Source organism: Vicugna pacos, chromosome 13 (assembly GCF_048564905.1).
Source record: "Vicugna pacos chromosome 13, VicPac4, whole genome shotgun sequence".
Classification (NCBI taxonomy): Eukaryota; Metazoa; Chordata; class Mammalia; order Artiodactyla; family Camelidae; genus Vicugna; species Vicugna pacos.
This window is the reverse complement of record NC_132999.1, coordinates 37,001,857-37,025,493: the sequence shown is the minus strand read 5'-3', so window position 1 is coordinate 37,025,493 and position 23,637 is coordinate 37,001,857. Positions and strand designations below refer to the sequence as shown.

General features: G+C 38.9%; 1 protein-coding gene across 1 annotated transcript in view; it reads left to right on the top strand.

Moving 5' to 3' along the window:
- Positions 1–1,125: 1,125 nt before the first annotated feature.
- The window catches only part of CCDC30 (coiled-coil domain containing 30), a 104,771-nt gene continuing 82,259 nt past the window's right edge, over positions 1,126–23,637 (top strand). The window contains exons 1-4 of the mRNA XM_072974643.1: positions 1,126–2,007; positions 12,627–12,747; positions 16,369–16,562; positions 23,122–23,211. Of these exons, the coding sequence (XP_072830744.1) occupies positions 1,876–2,007; positions 12,627–12,747; positions 16,369–16,562; positions 23,122–23,211 (537 nt within the window). The 5' untranslated portion in view covers positions 1,126–1,875. The remainder of the gene's footprint in view (positions 2,008–12,626; positions 12,748–16,368; positions 16,563–23,121; positions 23,212–23,637) is intronic.

The following is a 23,637-nucleotide window of genomic DNA, read 5'->3' as shown; positions in this document are numbered from 1 at the left end:
CAGTTTCCTTTACATTCAGAGTATGTAAACGGTACTTACACATATAAAAATTCCAAGAGGTGGTTTTTGTTTGTTTAATCAGCGAGTGTAAGTGTGTAAAGAAACAGAATGAAAAGGAACATAAATAAGTCAATGAGAGCAAATAAGGAACTTGATCTAGATCAGAGGACCGAGGAACGTAATTTGGAGGAAATGATGCTTGAACTGCTAAGTAGAAATTAAGTGGGCTGGAGGTGATGGTGTTGAGCAATTTAGATCAGAGGGAAAAAAACTTGCAAGAGCTCTGGTGCCAGAGGAAGAGGTTCAAGCACTTTTAGACAGTAAAGGATAAGGCCTACCCAGATAATGCATGTAGAACCGGCAAAGCTTGGGAAAGAATCCTGTATGAACCTAGAATCAGACTAAGAAATGTCAGGTATGTGTGTGGGATACCAGCAAAGCAGGGGCCCCAAAACTTGAGTAAAATCGAGTTTTGATGAACTAACTAGAATCTTGCAATAAGAGCACTTAAATGAAGATGATATAAACCGAGCCTATGTTAAATTTTGTGTCATTTAGGTATTTTTATTTTGCATTACATGGGTGGAGGATACGGTTCGCCGAAACCTAATTTTCAGTGCTTAGGACTTCTAAAGGGCTTCAGCTTAAGGGTTAATTCTAGTCATGTCCGGTTTCTTCATTTTTAAAATAATAATCCAGGTCCAAAAGTGTTGTGATTTGTCTTGGGTGCCCCTGGTAATTAGTGACAGGTCCTGATCCAAAATTCAGAACTACTGACCTCGCACCCTCTCCCTTTTAAGAGTGAAGTTACTTCTAGAAAAATAAATCCAAGTTTATTAGACCTGGGCTCTAGGTAAGACTTGGCGGGAAGGTATTTGAGAACTATAAATGCCCTGTGAGAAAACTTAGTTGCAAATCCGCGCTCTGACGTCGCCGTGATTACTGCGGAGCCAATGGACTGAGTCGTACCTTCGTTCCGCCGGGGTTAGCCAGAGGCCAATGGTGTGCACCCTAACAACAGTCTCCGCAGGAAGCACAGCCCCTGAGCCAATGGCGCGCGTCGTTTCTATGGTTCCCGCCGGAAGGACGCCTTGGCGGCGAGCGCGGTTGCTATGACGCCCGGGACCCGGGCAGCACCTGCCGCTCGCGGGCCGCGGGACCTTCGTCGCACTCAGCAAAGGACAGTTTCCGGCCTGGTTGCTGAGGGTCCCGCCGCCGCCGCCGCCGCCCCCCACGGTGGAAAGCACCTATTCTCCGCTCTTTTTCAGCATTCCAGGTCTTTCCCGCTTCTCTGCCCAGTATGGCCCGAAACGGCAGGAGAAGAGCCTCTCCTGACTCGACCGCGGGCTGAAAGAAGGATTCTGCGTGAGGATGGATTCGCGACTTCCCGGGACCCACCCGCCTCAGGCATTTAAAGTTCGCCTGCCGCTCTTATTTAAAGAGGGCTTACTTAGAACACCCTCGTCTTTTAGGCAGGCGTTCCTTTTCTCACTTTCCAGGCGAAGACTCACGCCTGCACAGAGACTGCGCCTGAAGGTGCAGGCCATGACAAAGTACACCGAGCCACGTCTTCCCCTGGTTGTCCGCCCGTGAACAAAGAACTGCTGTTTTCTCCTTTTTGCAGAACTTTATTTCCCAAAGAAGCTCTGGAGGCCTTTTGTATCCTCAACAGCAGGCGTCATCAAGTCAGTGACCTTCTGCCTTTCAGCCTACAACCTCATCCACCTCTCTCACCACCCTGAGCGCCAGTTTTCTCACCCTGCTCATTCCACAGCCATCTCATGCTGTCTTGTCCACACTGCACATTCCTGAATGTCCATTCGTCTCCACCACCTCTGTCATCTCTAGACCACCTCCTTCTTCTTTCCTGCTACAATGCTTTGGGTAGCTAAATATTTCATCTTCTCCAGCCCTGGACTCATTTGGAAGATTTTCTCTGTTCCTCTGCACTATGGCAAGCTTTCTGTCTTGGGGATACTAGAGACGAGAATGGAGAAGCGTGCATTGGTAAATACAAACAGTAAATTTCTACACGCTAGTGTGTTTTGAAAATGGAGGGGGGAAAATCGAAATACATCTTTGGGCTTATCTCAGTCTTATATAAAGAAAGAAGATTGTTCCTTGCTTAAATGAATACTGTGTTAGGCATACATTTTAGTGATGTGTTCGTGTATGTGAAAAGATCATTCAGAATGATGGTGTAACATGATTTAAACTTTTAAGTCCACACGAACGCAACACCGTGATACGATAGAATTTTCTTGAAAAGAGATGCTTAAAACAGTTCTTGTGCTTCCTCTTCATGTCAGTTTCTTAATTAGAAAACATTCTTTGTGATGTGAGTCAAAAAACAAACAAAAACAGGAGGAATGATTGAAAATAAATATTTTTGGCAAAGGGGCAGGCTTAATGGTCCTAAAAAGACTGAAACAGAGAGCCTTAAAAATAGCGTAAGATTTATTTAGATCCAGTGCAATTGTATTTTAGCTTGGAAAACTTTAAATTGCCTTAAAGTATGTGTTCCTCCTTGAGTCATACTATTTCTTCTTAAGTGTAAACTTATTTTGGAGATACGCAAAGTGCACATTTTTAACAGGCATTTTAGGGGACAGAATGGTTTAGGTATTTTTATTTATCAGGCCAATTACAGAAGTTATTTGTGATGTGTCATACTTAGAACCAAGTCAGTTTTCCAAATACTGAGAAATTCAGCTTTCTCTTCTGTAGTTGATTGGAAAAGAAAAGCAAGCTCTGTGGCTTTTTCAATTTTTCACATTAAATGGAAACTTTTATTTATTAATTCTAGCCCTTGAGAAAAGGGGCTGTGAGATGCTATATGGTAAGGAGTTTTTCGTTTCCTCTTCCAATATGTATTTCTTGAACAAACATCATGATAGCAATGTTAACATAAAATTTAAAAAATTGTCCTCTCACACTAGCCCAGTGGTTCTAAACCTGGGGGATGACACTGCTTCCCAGGAGACATTTAGCAACAGACGGAGACATTTTTAGTTGTCACAACTCGGGGTACAGAGCTGGCATCTAGTTCGTAGAAGCCAGGGATGCTGCCATACATTCTATGCACAGAACATCCCCCCCATAGGAAAGAATCAGCCAGCCTCGCATGTCAGCAGTGCTGAGGTTAACAAACCCATTCCTATCATATCAACAGTTCATTTTTCTGTTCTGTGTCAATCCTTGCCTACGTGTGTATATTTTTTACATAGTTATAGTGTACATTTTGTGTTTTTTTCACTTGATTTTATATTTTACCTGTTTAAACATTGCTACATTGTTTTCAACTTTTAAAAAGGTTATTTTTCTCATTTGGGAATTGAAAAGAAACTAGAATGTGTACTTTACTTAGGACATCTGTAAGTTTTTTTTTTATTAAGCATGAGGATTTAAAAAATTTTTTTGTTTTTTGTTTTGGAGGAGAAGTAATTAGGTTTATTTGTTTGTTTGTTTGTTTGTTTATTTTGACAGAGGTACTGGGGATTGAACCCAGAATCTTGTGCATGCTAAGCATGCGCTCTACCACTGAGCTATGCCCTACCCACTAGACATTTGTAAGTTTTCAATTATCTTTGTATGAGAAGAGGTAAGAAGGGTTAGGGTGAATAACCTGACTGGATATTTCAGTTTTCATGGCCATGCTGTTTACTTTGTTCCCTATGTCACTCAAAGACCATGGGACTCAAAGCTCATCCTTTGCTCAGAGCCAGGAGATGTGCTGGAGCATGTGGTCCTGGCCCCTGCACTGTAATTGGAGGACACCTACTAGAAGAAGTAAGAAGTCGAAGTGACTGCACCCATTCTCCTTGCCCTCCTCCCATTTAAGATTCTTTGTCTCTGTTACACATTGCTTTGACAGCTTTACCACCTCATTCTTGACATCCATAAGTTTCTGGATGCCTGTGCTTCTTTCCAGACAGTGGCTTTGTAGGATACTTAATGAGCATTTATTCAGTATCTCCTTTTAAAGAATAGTATGGTTATATACTTTGTTATATGGGCAATTTTAGGCACAGTTTAGATGTCAGAGCATTTATAATTCAAAGAATGAATTTTTGTTACCTCAAGATCTGCTTTTTTAGAATATTCAAATGACTCAGCTATTGGGTCTCAAAAAATCCACTGGAAAAATGTTAGTTCTGGGATGTCAGAGTGGAACTGGCAGAAGGACCCTGGATTCCAGGCATAGGAACCCAAATATTCAGTCATGGAATAAGCAGCATGATGGGGATGAGTCAGCATACTGGCATGAAGGGCTAACGTCAAAGTGTGGCAGGAGGTGAGGCTAGAGAGACAGGCAAGAGCCAGGTTGTGAAGACGCTCTGGTGCCATGCTAAGGGTTTGAAGTCCACCTGAAAGCAATGGGACTATTAAGCAGCAAGTGACTTTCATTCACAAAGGTCAGTCTGAGAGCTTTGTGGAGTGCAGGGGACAGCCCAGCAGCAGGGAAATCAGTTAAAGATGCTATTACACTAAATTGGGCAAATAATGAGAAGAGGCTAAACTAAGATAGCAACCTCAGACATGGAGAGGATGAATTAGAAAGTGAGCAAAGAGCAGGTGGAGGGTATTGCTCAGTGGTGGAGCACATGTTTGGTGTGCACAAGGTCCTGGGTTCAATCCCAACTGCCCCCATTAAGAGGGAAGAATAAAAATTTTTAAAAAATGAGTAAAGAGGAAGAACCTACACATTCACGGACTGGTTGTACATGTGAGTGGGATGAATAAGGTGGGGCCAAGGCTGACCTTCAGGTTTATGGCTTAGGAAACTACGTTGATGGTGATTTTATTCACTGTGGAATACAGAAGGAGGAGCAAGTGTAGGAGGAAGATGAGTGGATTGTTCAGACTGAGTTGTTCGCTAGACAGTGGATATGCCTTGGTCTTAAATGGTAGACTCATTTTATACTCCCCTCCTAGCCTATATCCTCTTCCCTGGCACCTGTACCTCTCTGCCAGTCCTTGCTTAAAGAGTAGGCTTTGGTGGCCATATTTGTCCCCCTGCTTCCAACCTATTCCCACCACAACTGACTGAACAAGGAATACTATACAACTAACTTTGGAGAGAGGCGCATAATTCGTTAGGTGAGCAATGAATCATTAATTGCCTCTCTTCCATAAATTTGAACCCAGAGATAAACAATAGAAATTACTTAGTGTGAAAAATTACAGAGACTTAGGACTTGAATGGCTGTTTTCAGCTTTGCTGATGAGCAAGCAGAGAAGTCCATCTATACAGAGAAGCAAGTAAGGGGGGCAGATTCACAGGGTCACCCATAGACAAAAGACCTCATGGGTCCGGATAGCTTAGTAATGGCCGGCCAGTTCCACGTATCCATATGTGGCTAGATTTAGTTTGCAGTGTATGCCTTTGGATCTTATTCTGTTAGTAATCTTCCCGTGGTAGTGGGATTGGCTGGCTGTGAAGGTCAGAAAGCTCAAAATAGTAACAGTTTGAAAAAGAAATTTCTCTCTCTCACACAAAAATCAAGAAGAAAGCAGCCCAGAACTGATAGGGCAGCATTTGGAAATTGCCAGCGACTAAGATTTCTTCTCTTACGAGAGCATATCATCCACAGCATGCGGCTTCCACCTCATGGTGTCCAGGATGGCTGCCCAAGCTTCAAGCTATCTTCTCTGCATTCCAGCCTGTAAAAAGGAAGGAGTGTGAAGGAGGGCATCCTGTTCCTGTAAGGACACTTCCTAGGTTGGGTGGTACCCAACTCTGTTTACATCCCATTGGTCAGAACATAGTCACATGACTGTATCTAACAGAAGGCAGGCATCCCTGTGATCAGGCAAAAATTAGATGTCTTATTTCTGCAGAAAAAGGAAAGAACACATATTGAACAACTGGCAGTTTCTGCCACAGGCACTTGTATTTGTTTTAACTTCAGTATACTTCTGTTTCCTGCCACTTTTTCTAAAGAAATCTGGAGCTTAGTGGATATGGATTATTATTTAATCCTCCTAACAACCCACTGAAGTAGGCATTGCTATTATATCCATTTTATTTGGGGGAAATCAAAGTTTAAACAAATTCAATGACTTGTCTAAGTCACCTAGGTAGAAAGTGGTGGGACCAGGGTTTGAACCAAGGGATGTCAGACTCCTCTGCCTGAGCTGTTAGTCACCGTGATAGTGAGAAGGGCAGAGAGCCAAAGGCAGGGTTCTTAGGATGGGTGGCGCTTGATGGGTCTGTTGAAGAGGAGCCCAGGAAGAACACAGGGAAGGAAAGGCCAGGGAGGTAAGAGTAAAAACTGGAGGAAGTGACATCAAAGAAGAGAGAAGGAGTGAACAGGTGCTGCACAGAGATCATATCTAGAGAAAACAAAACAAGCTTGTCCAGTTGGATTTGGCATTTGGAGGGTCATTGATGATGGAGTTTGAGTACAGTAGTAAGAAGAGGAGCCAAAACGCAGTGATCTGAAGAATGCAGAAGACAAATTAGAAAGAGGACAATAACTTGAGGGGGATGTGGTGAGATTAAAGAGTTGTTTTTATGTCTTTTTTAAGACCAGAGACATCTTGACCTAAGGCCAAGACATTAAGAGAGAGAGGGAGAGGGAGAGATAATGAGCATACAGCAAAGAAAAAGCTTCCTTGAGGAAGCAATAGGAGACAGGATCTAGAACACAGGTAAAGGGATGAGCTTTGGCCAGGAAGATAGAAAGCTCTTCCACTGGGAAAGGAGTGAGGACAGGATCTCTAAAGATGAAGGGTGGTATATTGGTGGTAGCAGACAAAGCTGACAAGAGTTTTATAATGGCTTTGGTTTTACTCATGCTGCGGGAGATGGTCATCTGCGAACAAAGGGGAGAGGTGAAATTTGGAGTTTGATGGGGAGGTGGAAATTCTGAATATTTGCTGAGTGAAATGGTAGCAGAAGCTGGCCAAGAGCGTAGAATGACCTATGCAAGTTGAGACGCTTGGCTCAGGCTGCAGACCACGAACCTGCAGTGGCTCCTTGTCTTGGTTTTCTCCACCAGCACTCAGCAGACTGCAGTAGGTAGAGAAAAGTCAAATGGTTGAACTTTTCCTGGGCTGGGTTTCCAAGGAAGATGGGACAAGGAGCAAGATAACTGAGGCCATTGGCGAGAGAGTGACTGAAATGATCAACAGTTGGGTCCAGGCTTCAGGGGGAAATAAGTGAAGCCAAAGAATACCTGGTAGTTTGAGAGAGGATGTAGCGGTTGAGGGACTGGAGGTCTCAACTGTAGAGTACATGTAGTTTACGAGCGCAGCAACTTCACACCCATCACTATGGCTATTACTTATATCTTTATGGCAGTTCCTCAGAAAACATAGAATTATATATCCAGTAATTCCATTGTACCCAAAACAGTCAGAAGCAGGGACTCAGATACCTATATACCAGTGTTCACAGCATCCTTAACTCACAATAGTCAAAAGGTGGAAACAGCCCAAATGTCCATCAACACATGAATGGATAATCAAAAATAATACAATGGAATGTTATTCAGCCTTAAAAAGGAAGGATATTCTGATTCTTGCTATAAAATGAATGAAACTTGGAGACATCATGCTAAGTGAAATGAGCCAGAAACAAAAGGACAAATGTTTGATTCCACCTGTATGAGGTACCTAGAGTAGGCAGATTTATAGAGACAGAAAGTAGAATGGAGGTTACCAGGGGATGGGGAAGATGGCGAGTTATTGCTTAATGGGCACAGAGTTTATGCTTAGGATAATGAAAAAGTTCTGAAAATGGATAGTGGTGATGGTTGCACAGTATTGTGAATATACTTAATACCACTGAATTCTACACTTCAGAATGGTTAAGGGGGGAAGGTATAGCTCAAGCAGTAGAGCACATGCTTAGTGTGCACAAGGTCCTGGGTTCAATCCCCAGTACCTCCACTAAAAATAAGAAAGAATTGCCCCCCCTGGCCAAGAAAAAAAATTTTTTTAGAAGAATGATTAAAATGGTAAATTTTAAGTTTCATATATTTACCACACACAAAAAAGCAGGAAGTACAGAAGATGGTGGTAGAGTGGGACATTTAGAGTTTAGGATTGCAAGATTTCAACAGTAGTTAAGGTCATGACAAGGGCACAGTTGTAACCACGGGGATGGATAACTAAGTACAATGCAAAGTAAAGATCTCTGGCTCTGGAAGGCTGGTCAGTCTAGGAGCTTGCATGAGTCATGTACTTGGATATTGACCTGCAGCCTGTACTGTCCTCCTGACCAGCAAGCCCCCTCTTCGTGTATCCCCACTTACCCTCCCATACCCCAGTCTCCCGGAAGTCAAGGATCCAAAGTTATTCTCAGTATCTCCCACCCCCTTCTCCTTTCAACTTCCTCCAGCCTAAGACTCTCCTGCTCCACCCCTGCAACTCTCTGGGGGCCAGAAACCCACAGTATAGGACATGTCATAATTCAAACATTTATTTTCTGATTATTCACAATCTCATTTATCACTACTGTGTTTTAACGTTTTCATGTATTTGCTACCATTCTCTTCCTTGTGTGTCTGGTTCTTACCTAGTTGTAATAATACTTTTACATTCTGCTTTTTCTCTTATTATAACATAAGCTTTTTCTATATTGCCACACAGGCCTCATAGGTTGCCTGTGTTGTGTCCTGGGCTCTCTGATACCCAGGACTAAAATCATAAGGAACTGAATAGTGCTCAGAGACATTGTAGGGAGGAGGCTATGAGTGGGGACCAGATGATGGAAGTAGGAATGGGGAGGGGCACAAGAAGATTTTTAGCTAAAAGTCATGGGGAGGACACACGGGGATACAAAGACTCAGATTGGGGTCCTTTTTTCTTTTAGTGTATCAGATGATAATTAACATTCTATATGTCGTCCACAAAAACTGTTAATGTGAAAAGGATGAGACTCTGGGAAACTTAGCAAGAAAGGAGAAAAATAATCAAAATATAGTTTTACTGTTAAAAAAGCAAAACTGAATATAGTTATGTCGACTAGCTGCAGTACAATAATAATTACGCTTATCACTACAACCTGGGACAGATTAACTTGGTTAAAAGTTGTGTTTGATTGTAACAGCAAGTCTTATTCGCTGTCAGTGGTGCTAGTAACACAAATACCATTTCATCAATCAGCAGACATTTATTTCTCCCCCACCATGTCATGCAGTGCCGTTATGTAGCAAGACTACTTTTAGCTTTAAAAAATTAAAGACAATATTGATGGCAGGCTTGAATCCGAAGTTTTAGAAGAGAGCTGAATGACTTAGAAGTTGACAAAAATTATAAGATGTGTTCTGTGAGTAAAATAATTCCTTGATAGTGTGGAAGTAATGGGATCTCTAGCTTCCAGAGAAGTCCTTTTATTTCTAAATATTCCAAAGAGCGGACAAAAGCTTCTTTGGAGTTTGTAACATTGTAAGGGACCTTTGGGAGATTTGCAGATTATTAAATTGCACACTTCTGAACTGGGCAGACAGAAAGCTTGTATTTTTTTAAACATTCTACCATACATTTGCCTTATGTATATTATGTCATTTCTTATTTTAGACAATGTTATACAACTGTTCAAAGCTTTAATATTTTTGTATTGTTAGCTGATTCATGTAAGTGCTCATTATAACTGGATAACATAACCATTAATTAATAACACAACTGAACTATACCTTGTAGAGAATCTAACTCTAAACATACACACATGTCAGATTTCTTGCACACTCTGGTGTATATGTGTGTGTATGTGTACACATATGCATTTCTCTTTTATCAAGGGAAAAGTTCAATTAGAAGACTTACTTCACCATCTTGAGAAAGAAGAGCTTGAATATCTTGCCTTTACCGAAGAACAACTCTGTTTTATCTGGTGCTTTTTGCAGCAAACACAGGCTGAGGACTGCTACCAGAAATCTAGACAAGCTTTCAGTGAAGCACATGGAAGACGTTAAAGAAGTAAGAGCTAATATCGTAAAGTTTTAAGATATCTGTGGTTTTGCTCATCGTCCTTCATTAAATTAACACGTTAAAAACCATTATTTGAACATCACTCTGTAGTTTGCAGAGCACTCACATGTACACTTTTTTTTCATGAAATAGATCAACAATCTGTATCGAACAATCTCAGTTTCCAACGGAGTACACGTACAAGATGTTGCCCAGAGATGGCTGCTTGAGTATCCAAATAGGTCTGCTCAAGATGGCTTTCATTATCTTGGTAAACTCATCTTTGTCTCAGTAACCAGCCCTCTAGCTGACTCTCCTGCTAGTGGGCTTAGAAACCTGATTAGTCAGTGAACTGTGGGTGGATCCATTTCTCAAAGGTGGCCTTGTATTGACAAAACTCACAGAGAAGTTGGTAGAAAAATAGACACCAGCTTTTTAGTTGATAATAAAAAATATAATTGCCAGAGGAACTGGACACACATATCCTGTGGCTGTTGCACTCATTCCCTACAGGTACACTTTATAGGAAGCCAAATTTTTATTAAATGTTTACTTGATGAACAAATGATTCTAATTTTTTATAGCACCAGCTAAGATACCCAGAGTTCCACAATAGAGCTATCTATACCTGCCCTTATTTCTGGACCTGTTATAGCCTAGAACCAGGGCACCTCGCCCTTAGATGAGTGGATAATAGCATCTTTTGACTCTCTTAGCACTTTGATATTTCCAGTACTGATCAACCTACTTGCTGACATATGAGCTACTTTCTTTAAATGAGTTAATAAATACACTCAGGTTGCTTGCAAATCGCTCTGCTGTGTTTTGACAGCTCAGGTAACATGTTGATTTTTAAATTTAACTCTCAGAGGGCAATCTGATTTCCAAACTCTTAAAGACGAATGCAGCTCCTTTAGAACAAAAGCATGAACTTTAATATTAGGTAAATTAAGGTGAAAAGTTGCCTTTGGTGCTGACTCCCTGTGTAACCTTGAGCAAGTTCCTTAACTTCTTTGAGCTTGAAATTCCTCATCTGTAAGACGGAGATGACAGTAGTCTCTTTAAGAGGATTTGTGAGGTTTACACACATTAGTGTATAAAACATTTCACATATGTACTTGGAACCTAGCAAGTATTCAATAAATCTTAGCTGTTATTAGAAAGAGGTATTGTTGTTCCTGTTATTTTAAAGAGGCGGAAACTGAAGCATACCAGGAAGCTACAAAGTTGGTCTGCAGTTTTGTGTTCCTTCTACTGTGCCAGTCAGCTTTCTGTCCATATTCTGAGGAGCTGTCCAAAAAAGGCTTCAGCACGATTCAGCAAAATGCAGCTCAGTTATTCTGGTAGTCTACTTCTCTTTTTAATTGAAGTATAGTTGATTTACAATGTTGTGTTAGTTTCAGGTGTATAGCAGAGTGATTGGTTTTATATATATATATATGTATATATTATATATGTATATACTTATATAGATATAAATATATTCTTTTTCAGGTTCTTTTTCATTATAGGTTATTACAAGATAGTGAGTATTGTTCCCTGTGCTATACATTAGGACCTTATTGTTTATCTACTTTATATATAGCAATGTCTATCTGCTAATCCCAAACTCCTAATTTATCCTTCTTGGCTCTTTTTCCCCTTTGGTAACCGTAAGTTTGTTTTCCACGTCTGTGAGTCTATTTCTGTTTTGTCATTTGTATCACTTTTTTAGAATCCATGTATAAGTGGTATCATTTATTTTTATTTCTCTTTCTTATTTATATACTTCGTTTAGTATGACAGTCTCCAGGTCCATCCATGTTGCTGCAAATGGCATTATTTTATTCTTTTTCATAGCTGAGTAATATTCCTGTGTGTGTGTGTGTGTGTGTGTGTGTGTGTGTGTATTTGGTGGACTACTTCTAAGCAATTTGATACAGTAGGAGCTCAGTCTCTGGCTCTGCCCGAGTGTGAAGTCTAGCTCCCCCTTTTCTGCCTTGCTTCACAACGCATGTCCCTCAGTCTTTCAGCCTGCTTCCTCCCTGTGAAGTGGGAGGATAACTGTCATTGGGTTGTAGTGAAAACTAAATATTTGATATCCTTAACATTGTGCCTGGAGCATCTAGTTAGCTTTCAATTTTATTAGGTACCTAAAATTACCTTTCATGAAGCTGTCATATTAACCAGAAACTATTTTTAAAGAATGCTCAACAATTTCTTTTAATACAATCTCCTACTAACATTTCAGACATCTTAATCATGAGTTTTTGCCCAAGAGTATAAATAGTTATTATGTAGATATTTCTCTATTTGTGAGTATCATGACCATATTTCCTAAACCATAGATAAGGAGACTTGATTTGAAACCTGATTTGTTCATGGAAAAAAATATTAGAGATTGTGACCGTCACAGAGACTGTGACCAGAAATTTGTGGTGATGTGTCCTGCTGTCTGTGGGTAACAGCGTCTGATAACATAAGACAGCTGGAAGGAAGCTTAGGGAGAGAGACTCACACTTAAACAAAGCTGAGTTTTCTGTTCACTTCTTAATTATAAGCATTGTTAGTATGGTGATCTCTTTTTTCCCCCCATTAACAGAAGCACTGGGGATTGAACCCATAGCTCTACCCCTGAGCTATGCCCCCAACCCCCTAAAATATGATAATCTCTTAATGTCTCTTTCGCTTAATTAGACTTGTAAGAAAATGTATTATTTTCTTTCTAGGTGGAAAACTATGTAAACCATGTCTGTAACTTACCAGAGGAAAGAGAAGCGTTTTCTCATGGTTATGGAAAGGAAAACAGACAGCTTAGATGTCAGTTTAAAGAACTCCAACTCAAGCAGGGTAATTCTTCCTTTTGTAAAAATGTGCATTTAAATTTTTCCCTAATTCAAAAAATTAGCATGTGACAATTACAGAAAATCTGGGGAATGTGTAAAAGTAGAAGAAAGGAAAAAATGTACTACCTGTCCTCTACTTCAAAAGAAAAAACTTGTAATGTTTTAGATGTATTTTCCACCTGTCTTTTTAAGGTATATATTCTGAACTATTCTGAAATGTGTATGAGAGAGTGCAGGATGGTTATCTTCCTTAATGCCAATTACAGCACTCCCACACTGTGTCATAATTACCTGTGACAGCTCTTCAGGGGCAGAGATCATGTCCTAGTCTTAGCGGTTGCTGTGTTCTCCACGGCACCTGCCTTGTAAAGTTCCTAGCATATTAAGGACTCAGGAAGTGTTTATCAGGTGCTCCAAAGCTACAAGGGAAGTTACAGATAGGACCCCTTTAGAATATTGTATTTTGTTTAACTCCGTAAATTAGATATTATGATGGATATGGTCAATGGTTATTTGTATTTATCACACTTATTTATTTTCTTTTGCTCAGCATTGTTACTTGCATCTCAGATATTCCATATGGGATCATTTTCCTTTCTTCATTGTCGAACTTCCTTTCACAAGGATCTGTTGATGAACATTTTCCCCTTGTTTGGACTCCAGGTGCAGAGAAAATCGATCAAATCACAGGCCATATTTCATGTGTATTGCACTCTGGTTTCATTTTTTTCCCCCTTTTTTGTTTTCCATTGGTTATATCAGGTTTTCTTCTGCTGGTTTAAAAGTTTTCATTCTAGTTTTGTTCATATGGTGGTTGCATTTTAAGAGTTAAAATTTTTTTTTCTGGCATTTTTAGTTATTCTCTGCAGGAGGGTTGTTCAGGGCTCCAATCTGCTATATTGTAAGAAACAGAGGCTGCTCTATGTCCTGCTGCCAATGTAAATTAGCTCATGAAGGATTGGAAAATAAGGGGAGTGAGGTCATTATAATGTGAAGTTCATGTATAATTTCCCCAGCATGTTAGTGAGTTGGGCTTACCAGCAAGCCTTGGAGTTTGTAGATAAAGCCCATTCACTCCACGTTCTTCTCGGCTGTTTGGCCACAAGTTTTGCCTCGGAAGTGCTTATTGCAAAGATATTCCTAATCTTTGTGCATTTTGCCTTTGTTTCCAACTCTGCAGACTCAGCTCCTTTTTTAGCTCACCTTTGCAGTGAACCTGGGTTTTTAAAAGAAGATAGAATTCTATATTTACTATACTATTCCTTTATTTTTTTTTAGGAATTTGACATATCTCTTTAAATGTACCAGTGTAATTATTAGGATTGTCAGTGTTTTTATAGCACTATAATTATACAATTGCAAAGGTTTTGAGTGCTCTATACCAACCTTTTTTCCATAAGCTCTATTATGTTTAGTGAGCAATTTTGCAAAATACAAGTTTGCTTGTTTGTTTTCGGAACACATATGTTGATCACATCAGAATTGCTTATATAATTAAAGGATGTCTCTTGAAAGTGGTGCTAATGTGATTTGATAATGGATTTAATGTTGGGTGGGAGAAAAAGGAAAGAAGTCACTAGTGACCCAAAGCTTTTTGGTTTGAGCAGTTGGAATATTTGTGTTCCTCACTACTCAGATTGAGGGGACTGTGGGAGGTCCCATTTGGGAAAGATAATAGAGTTTGCTTTTGGACATCTGCATTTTGATGTGTATATTAGACATACAAGTGGAAATGTCCAGGAGGCAACTGTGTCTGTGTTTGGACTGCAGTGTGAACTAGGGATGTAAATTTGAGAGTCCTCAGCATATAGCTAATACTCAGAGCCTTGAGACTATAGGAGATAACCTAGGGAATGAAAAGAAGAAGATTCAGAGCCGGGCCCTGAGGCATTCCAGTGAATAGAGGTTGGAAAGACCAGAAATCAGCAAAAGAGCCTGAGAAGCAAAAGGCATGCAAGGTAGGAGGAAGCCTAGCATGGTGTGGTGTCCCAGAAGAGAAATGATGAAAGTGTTTTAAGAAAAGGAAGGGCACCATTGGGTCAGATACCATTGATAGGCTATGTGGAAAGAGGACCAGTAATTGACCATTGGGTTGGATCTCATGGAGGATCTTACTGACCTTGAGGAGAGCTGTTTCTATGGAGTGGTGGAAATGAACGCCTGATTGGAGTGACTTCAGGGAAGAGTGGTAGGAGAGGAGGAGGGGACATGGCTGTGGCTGATCCTTTCCTGGAGTTATGCTGCAGAGGGAAATGAAGTAATGGTGGAGGACCTGGGGCGGGGTGGTGGGGGGGACATGAGGCTGAAGGAAAGTTCTTTGTTGTTTTCATCACATGTTTTTAATGGGATGATTATAATGCTTAATTGGGAAGAATGCTCCACGAGGCAGTAGAGATAAGAGTCAACTGCAAGAGCTCTGTGTTTGAGAGAAGAGGCAATGGGAGCCAGTGCACGAGGGTGCGGCTGGCCTTAGGATCAAGGAGAGTCCCTTACATCTCACAAGAGGGAGGAGTGTGGGGGAGCTGGCAGATTTGGAAAGGGGAGCTTGCGGGAGCTCTCGTCTCTTTGGAATGCCTCTCTTTTCTCTGTGGAATAAGAAGCAGGGCACTCAGCTGAGAGTGAGGATGGGGAAGGAGGTGTTGGAGATTTGAGGAGAGAAAGGAGTGAAATAGCGGTCTAGGTCTCTAGCGAATGAGAGAGAAGGACAACCAGGGGAATGTAGGAGGGTTGTGGGCAGCAGGGAGGGCTCACCTGAGGTTAGTAGTCGTGGATGTGAAATGAAATGGATCAGCACTGCCTGTGCAGTTTTCTCTAGCCACATTCGGCTTCTGGGATACGGCGGTGAAGAGTTGGGTTTAAACGGATTGGAGTTTTGTCACCAAGTAGAATGGAAGGAAAGAGGGGCAAGAGAGTTGTGAATGTTCTCAAAGGAGTGACTATGATGGTGGACCCTAGAATCTAAGCTGGGTAAGAAAGTCAATGAGAACAGGAGTCGGGTAAGGAATGTTGCTAAGGGCTTAAAGTCAATGGATTATAGTTTCCAGAATGGTCAAAAATTGCTGAAATGGAGCTACTAGAAGTCCATGAGAAGGGATGATTGGAGACTAGGATGTTTGGAACTGAGACTAGGGAGAGGCTACAGAGACTACAGAGGCCAATGACAAGGCCTAGGGAATTACTATGGAGTGGGTGGCCGTGATGGTAGAGGACTAGATCTTTGGAAGTTAGCTGCTGAAGGAACTGAAAAGCCAGGGCACTAAAATAATCACCTGCCTGAATGTTGAAATCATCAAGAATCTTGGCAGGATTAACTGAGTGACTGTGGACAAGTGTTTTGGCTTCTAGATGCCTGAGCTCTCATCTCTTAAAAGGGATAATCATGGTTCCCACCTCACTGGAGTGTTTTAATGATTAAATAAGATAAATTTATCTTAGGTGCTTAGTACAATACCTACCACATAGTAAGCACTCAGTAGAACAGTAACAAATTTTTAAGTTATTCATGAACACATTTGAAACTTATGTAAGTAGTATCTACCACCTTTGAGAACTTTTTCCCACTACTTTTTAGTTATTTGCCTCCATTTCTTTTAACAGTTTTGTTTCTGTTATTTCTTCCAACCAGAAGTGCAAATAAAGGAGGTTGAAGAAATGTTGTATCAAGAAGGCTTGTCTGAAGTAGCTCTGAGCAGCCCCCATGAACAGATTGCACACTCACTCATGGAAAGAAGTACAGTCTTGAGGAAACTGGAACTTGGGGACCCCAAGCCCGAGTCACAAAGACGTACAAGCAGTAACCTACAGAAAGAATTTTCCCAGGTATTCCAAAATTAGCTGGGTAATTGAATAAGAGACAGGCCAGCTGTAAAATGCATTTGTTCATTAAATCATTCATACACTAAAATACCAGGAAGCCAGTTCTGATAGCACTTAAGAATATGGGCTTTGGGTTTGAATAGACCTCCTCTGCCACTTGTTAGCAGTATGTCCTTGAACAAGTTAGGTAACTTTCACAAGCCTCAACTTCCTCATCTGTAAAATCTGGGAGCAGCTCATCTACAAGATGATCATGAAAATGAAATAACTGGAGAGAGGGTATAGCTCAAGTGGTAGAGCACATGCTTAGCATACACAAGGTCCTGGGTTCAATCCCCAGTTCCATGTCTAAAAATAAACCTAATTACCTCCCGCACCCCACCAAAATAAAATAAGTAATACAGTAAGAAGTAAATTTAAAAAATATTTTTTAAATGAAATAACTTAATGCACATAAAGCTCTAGAATAGTGCCTCACATGTTAATTAGCGTTACTGTTATTATTTATTGAGAGCTTAGCATGTGCCAGGCTTTGTGCTAATGGATGCAGAAACAAAGTGAAATTACACATGATCTGGACTTGCAAGGAACTTACAAGCTGATGAAGGAAAGAAGTGAACTAGTGGTTGTAATTCAGTGTGGAAAGTTGTCTGATAAAGGAAGGCACAGAAGGCTAGGAAAATGCAGGGGAGGGGCTGAGCCAGGATGGGTAGGAAAGGCTTCCAGAGGAGACGATGTTGAGTAGCATTTTGAAAGCTGAGTAGGTGTTAGCTGGATGAAGAAGCTGGGAAAGGCATTTCTGGCAGAGGAAACAGTGTATAACACATACTGGTTCATGTGAGTAAATGCTGAGAAATGTGCCTGGAGATATTTTCAGAAACCACATCATGGTGAGGCTCATATGCTAAGCTAAAGAGTTTGGACTCAGCACCTAGCAATGTTCCTGGACCATATTAAAGGTGTAAAAATATTTCAAGTGTACAGACAACTAACTTTGTTATAAAAGGTCTAGGCAGTCACTAAATGATTTTAAGAGGAGACTAACATGACCCGATTTGTGTTTTAGAAAAATCACTCTGGCCACAGTGGAGGGATGGGTTGGATAGGGGCCAGATTGGAAGCAGGGATTTCAAGGAATATTAAATAATAATTAATTAAAGAATGAGAACCGAAAACAAGGCTCAGAGTGTAAAGAGAAGGGAAGATGAACTAAAGAGTTATGAAGGAGATGGAATCTGTAAAACAAACCGGACATTTTGGGGGTGAAGTCTTGGATGACCCGAAGGCTGTCTACCCAGTCACTGTTAAGCCATAGTTTTACCACTAATGGACAGAAAGAATTAAAAACAGATACTACAAAGGGTTTTTTGTTGTTGTTGTTATTGTAAAATGTAACTCATAAAATTTCTGTCGCATTCCTGGTTATATTTTGTTTAAGCTAATGTTATAATTTACCTGAGCATAAAGTTATCAGCAGAGTCATTTTTTGGGGTGGAAATTGACAAGCTGATTCTAAAATTGATAGGGAAATGCAAAGGAACTAGAATAGCCAAAACAACTTTGAAGAACAACAAAGCTGAGACACACACTTCCTGCTTTCAAGACTTACCATAAAGCTGCAGGAGTCAAGAAAGTGCAGTGTTGGTATAAAGGTAGATATATAGATCAGTGGAACCGAATAAAGAGTCTAGAAATAGGCCCGCACATAGATGTTCAACTGATTTTCAGCAAAAGCGCCTCAGTAATTTAATGGGGAAAAGACAAGCTTTTCAACAAATGATGCTGGGACAATTGGAGAGACATATGCAAAAACCAAAAACCAAAAAAACAAAAACGAAACCCCCAACTCTATTGAGGTTCCTGTCCCCATTGGTAAAGGAGGGATTCGCTACCCTAAATACAGTAAGATAGCCAAACACATGACACCCAACGTTGGACAGACAGAGATGTGATAGATAGTTTATCCGTCAGACACGCTCACAGCCCAAGGGAGGACACTGCCTGCCATGCAGAGCCACAAGGGATTGTACTCAGGAAGGAGTGAACGCACAGGAGCCCTGAGAGAAAGACTTTGCAGTAATGATAGGATGAGATGCCCCCTGGTTCTCATGAGAGGATATAATTGGCTCATTTTAAAAATTCCTTGGTTTGGCAGGGCAATGAAATCCATTAGACTGAGAACTGGGTCTGGCTGATAGAGGAACTAGCTGGGTGGGGAATCTTTCCTGTGGGATGGGAGCATGCCTGGCAGGAGCAGGGAGATTCATGGTTAGGCTTTTGGTGCTCTGTGAGGTACGAAGACGTCAAGGTAGCACATGTAATTTTGGCCTTACACTGATCCTACACCACACAGAAAATTAACTCAAAATGGTTAATAGATGATATAGGAAATAAAATTTACAGAAGAAAATTTTAGTGACCTTGGATTTGGCAAGATTTTTTATAAGACAGGTAAAGCACAAAATATAAAAGAAAAAAATTGGACTTCATAAAAATTCAGAACATTTGCTCTTCAGAAGACAGTGTTAACAAAAATAAAAGCGCAGGCCACAGACTGGGAGATAATATTTTTTTTAAATATATCCAACAAAATCTTTTTATCTATATATATAGATACCTCTTACAACTCAATAGTAATAACACATACAAACCAATTTAAAAATGGACAAAAGGATAGAGACTGCACCGAAGAAGATATGCAAATGGTTAATAAACTCATGAGAAGATGTTTCTCATGGAAAGTACAAAAGTCGCAGTGAGATACCACTGTAAGTGTACTGGAACGGCTAAAATTAGAGACTAAAACCCTATCAAGTGTTGGTGACAGTGTGAAGCAACTAGAATTCTGTCCTGCTGATGGGAATATAAAATGTACAACCACTTTGAAAACTAGTTTAGCATTGCCTTAAAGATTAGACACATACCTAACATAACCCTGCCATTCCACTCCTAGGTATGTACCCAAGAGAAATAAAAGCATGTGCCCACATGAAGACTTACACATGTTATAGCAACTTTAACTGGACCAGCTCTAAACTAGAATCCACTCAAATGTTAATCAACAGGTAAATGTATAGATCCATAGGATAGAATATTAATTGGTAATAAAAAAGAATAAATATATAACAAAATGGATAAAATAGTCTCAAAATAATTATCAGAGTGAAATAAGCCAGACCAAAAAGAGTACATTGTCTGTGATTCTATTTATATAAAGCAGTAGAAAATGGAAACCAATATATAGTAACAGAAACATTAGTGATTGCCTAGGAACAATTCCGGGTGAGGAATGAATTAAAAGGAAGTATAGGAAATTTGGGGAGGTGGTGCGTATTTTCATTATCTTGATTATGGTGTTGGTTTCATGGATGGACACATATAACAAAAAATTGTACACTGTAAATATGTGCAGTTTATTGTATACTAATTATACCTTTAAAAAGCTTTTTAAAAAAGGTTTTCCAAAGATGATCTTGTTACTATGAAACGAAACTTGTAAAAATTCCATTGCCTCCATAGTTATATTTTACATACGCTAATGTTGAATTAACCTGTGCATAAAGTAAATGAGAGAGGGGCCACTAAATGAGGCCACATATGATCACTTGGAAGTCCAAGGAATTTTGCAAGATCTGATCTATATACTAATTACATTTTACTTAACATTTGTTTTTTGTTGGTTTTCTAACTTAATAGAGGCACGTGGTAAAGGATTCAAGCAGTGTAAAACTGAACAAAAAATGAGTTATCGTCTCACCTCAGATACTCAGTTCCATACTCCTAAGCTACCACTGCCAACAATTTTTTATTTATCCTTCCAGAAAATTTCTGTCCACTTAAAATACAAATTATATTTCATTGTGCATATTGTTTTCACTTCCTGTATTAATATATATATAGATTTCCCTTAGTCTTTTTGACAACATGTATTCTTTTGAACAGGTATATCAAAATTTATTTAACCACTTTAGTGTCAGATGGGGCAGAGAAGAAAGGGATGAAATTTAATGCCAGGAATAATCAGGATTTCTAAAAACACATTTTATTGTGGAATATAACAATATATATGCAGAAAAGTGATAAAACTTAAAAAATACAGTTTGACAAATAGTTATAGAGCAAACACTCATCTAGCCCCAACCACTGGTCCTATTAGGAATACAACATTGCCAACTCCCTAGAAGCTTTCTTTTCTGATCACAGCCCCCTTCCTCCCTACAAAGGTGTGCATCTCTAAATAGTATACATACTAGTTTAGTTTTGTCTATTTTTGAACATTACATACAAGGAATCAACTTTGGGAATTGCTTTTTTGTAAAACATTATGTTTGTATTTCTTATTTTTAATCAGCTTGTCATTGCTATATATCATTCCATTGTGTGAATATATGGTTGAGACTATCCATTTGATGTTTCCAGTTTATATCTGTTATGAACATACTATAATCTATCATGCTATTATGCTGCTATGAAAAATTCTTATATGTGTGCATGCATTTGTGTAGAGTATATACATAGGGGTGGATTTAGGGAATTAGAGAGTAGATAGATCTTCAGCTTTATCAGATAACATCAAACTATCTTTTTAAGTAGTTGTACCAGTTTACCCTGGCGCCAGTAGTGTATGAGGGTGCCTTTGCTCCCCATCAGCACTTGAAGTTGTCAGACCTTTACATTTTTGCCAAACTACTGGGTGCATAATGATATCTCATGTTGGTTTTAATTAGCATTTCCCTGATTACTAATGAATTTAGTATGATTATTGGTCATTTGGATTTCCTATTTTATTAGTGTTTCTTCAGGTCTTCTGTCCATTTAAAAATTGAATTGTCTTTTTCTTACTGATTTATAGGAATTCTCTGTATGTTCTGGTTCCAAGTCTTCTGTTGATTATGTGTGTCACAAGTACTTTTTTCCCCGCCCTGTGGTTTGCCTTTAATATTCTTAATTTTGTCGTCTAATAAATGGAAGTTCTTTAATATAGTTCACTGTGTCAATTATTTGCTTTTAGTTAGTGTTTTTCTGTCTTATTTAAGAAATCTTTGCCTTCTGGGATTTTGATTTTTGGTTGCATTGAATTCTGTAAATCAGTTTAAGAAGAATTAACTATCTTAAAATATTCATGTTATCTGTGGGATATCTCTCCATTTATTTTTTAATGTATATAAGTAAAGATTTATAATTTCCCCACAAACTCTTGCACATTTTTTTATGTTTATTGTTAGGTACTTCATATTTTTAGATGCTATTAATAGTAAATGTTATTTTTTTAATTGTAGTATAGTCATTTTACAGTGTTATGTCAATTTCTGGTGTACAGCATAGTATTTCAGTCATATGTATACATACATATATTTGTTTTCATATTCTTTTTCATTATAGGTTACCACAAGATAGTAAATATAGTTCCCTGTGCTATATGGAAAAAATTTGTTGTCTATGTATTTCATATATAGTAACTAGCACTGCAAAACTAGAATCTTGAAAAAAAATGCTATTTTTTTTAAGAATTTAATTTTCTAATTATCTATTGCCAGTGTTAAGAGTGTAATTATTTTTGTATATTGACTATACGAGCAATGTTGCTGAAATTTCTCATTGATTTTAGTAATTTATTTGAAGATTTAAAATTATTTCTGCCTGTATAGTCATATGTCAGAATAATGATATTTTTTGTTTCTTCCTTTCCAGTCTTTTATTCCTTTTAATTCTTTTACTTACCTTACTCTACTGGCTAGATTCTCTAGTATTATCTTGAATAGCAGACATACTTGTCTTATTAATGGTATCAGAAAGTATTCAGCAATTCACTATTAAGTATGATGTTTGCTGAAGGTCTTTTTTTTTTTAATGATACCCTTTATCAGGGTAAGAAGGTTCTCTTTTATTACTAGTTTGTTAACAGCTTTTGGTAGGATTCAATGTTAAATTTATACAATGTTTTCTCTATAGCCATTGAGATGATGAAATAATTTAGAACTTTTATCTGTTAATGTGGGAATCTGTTGATTCATTTTTCTGTTAAACCTATCTTGCATTCCTGGAATAAATCCAACTTCATCATGATGTATTATCCTCTCCAAATATTACTATATTCAGTTTGATAAAATTTTGTTTAAATTTTTCCATCTGTGTTTATGACTGAGGTTGCCCTGTGATTTTTCTTTCTTGTATTATCTTTGTCAGGTTTTACTATCAAAGTCTGTCTAGCCAGGCTTAGCCACCATTTTTTTCACTATTACCTCTATAATGAGACATTTTAGATAATTTTTCCTATTGCTCTCTCATGAAATTTTAATGGTACTGATATAAACTACTTGTCTTCATGTACTGTAGACACCTGCACTTTGTACTGAAAAGTGTAAGATGTTTCCCTCCTAGAGACCAGTTTTCACTCCTTGGGGGCAACATTGTCTCACTGAGAACACAGGGTCTAGCCTCATAAAATGGATTGGCCTGGGCTCCCTCTTCATCTACTTGGTTATTTTTTTTAATTTAAATGACATTTTTATTCATGGAGCTGATTGGTATAATTTTCATTTGTCTCTTAATGTTTACTTAGGAGAAATCTGAACAGATCCACCAGCCTCTGCAAAGAGGAGATCAGAAACATCAAGAAACTAAGCCTCATTCTAAAAAAAACCAGAGTGAGGTAAGGAAAAACTTACAGTCTTTTACTCAATAATAGCAGCTAATTACAAGTTAGCTTTTACCTTGGAAGTATTTTGTTTGAACATATTAAAATGTATAAATTCATGATGTAAAAAATATCAATTATGCATAAAAGTGTTGTAAACACATCACAAACATTTGGGAAGAAGAAAAATCAATCACCCATTTAACAGAACAGCTGATTTCACTCATTTAGCACAATAGCTGATTTTTACTGAATGTATCAAAATTTAAACAATCATTGTGTGTTATGTCCTTTGAAGAATCACTTCGGGACAGTACATACTTGTTCCCAAATATGTTTAGAGCTTCTTTTTTGGGGAGTCCTTCAAAACATATAACATATTATTTACATATAATTAATTCTCTTTGTGGAATTTATTTTTTGATCTGGGGAAGTGTTATT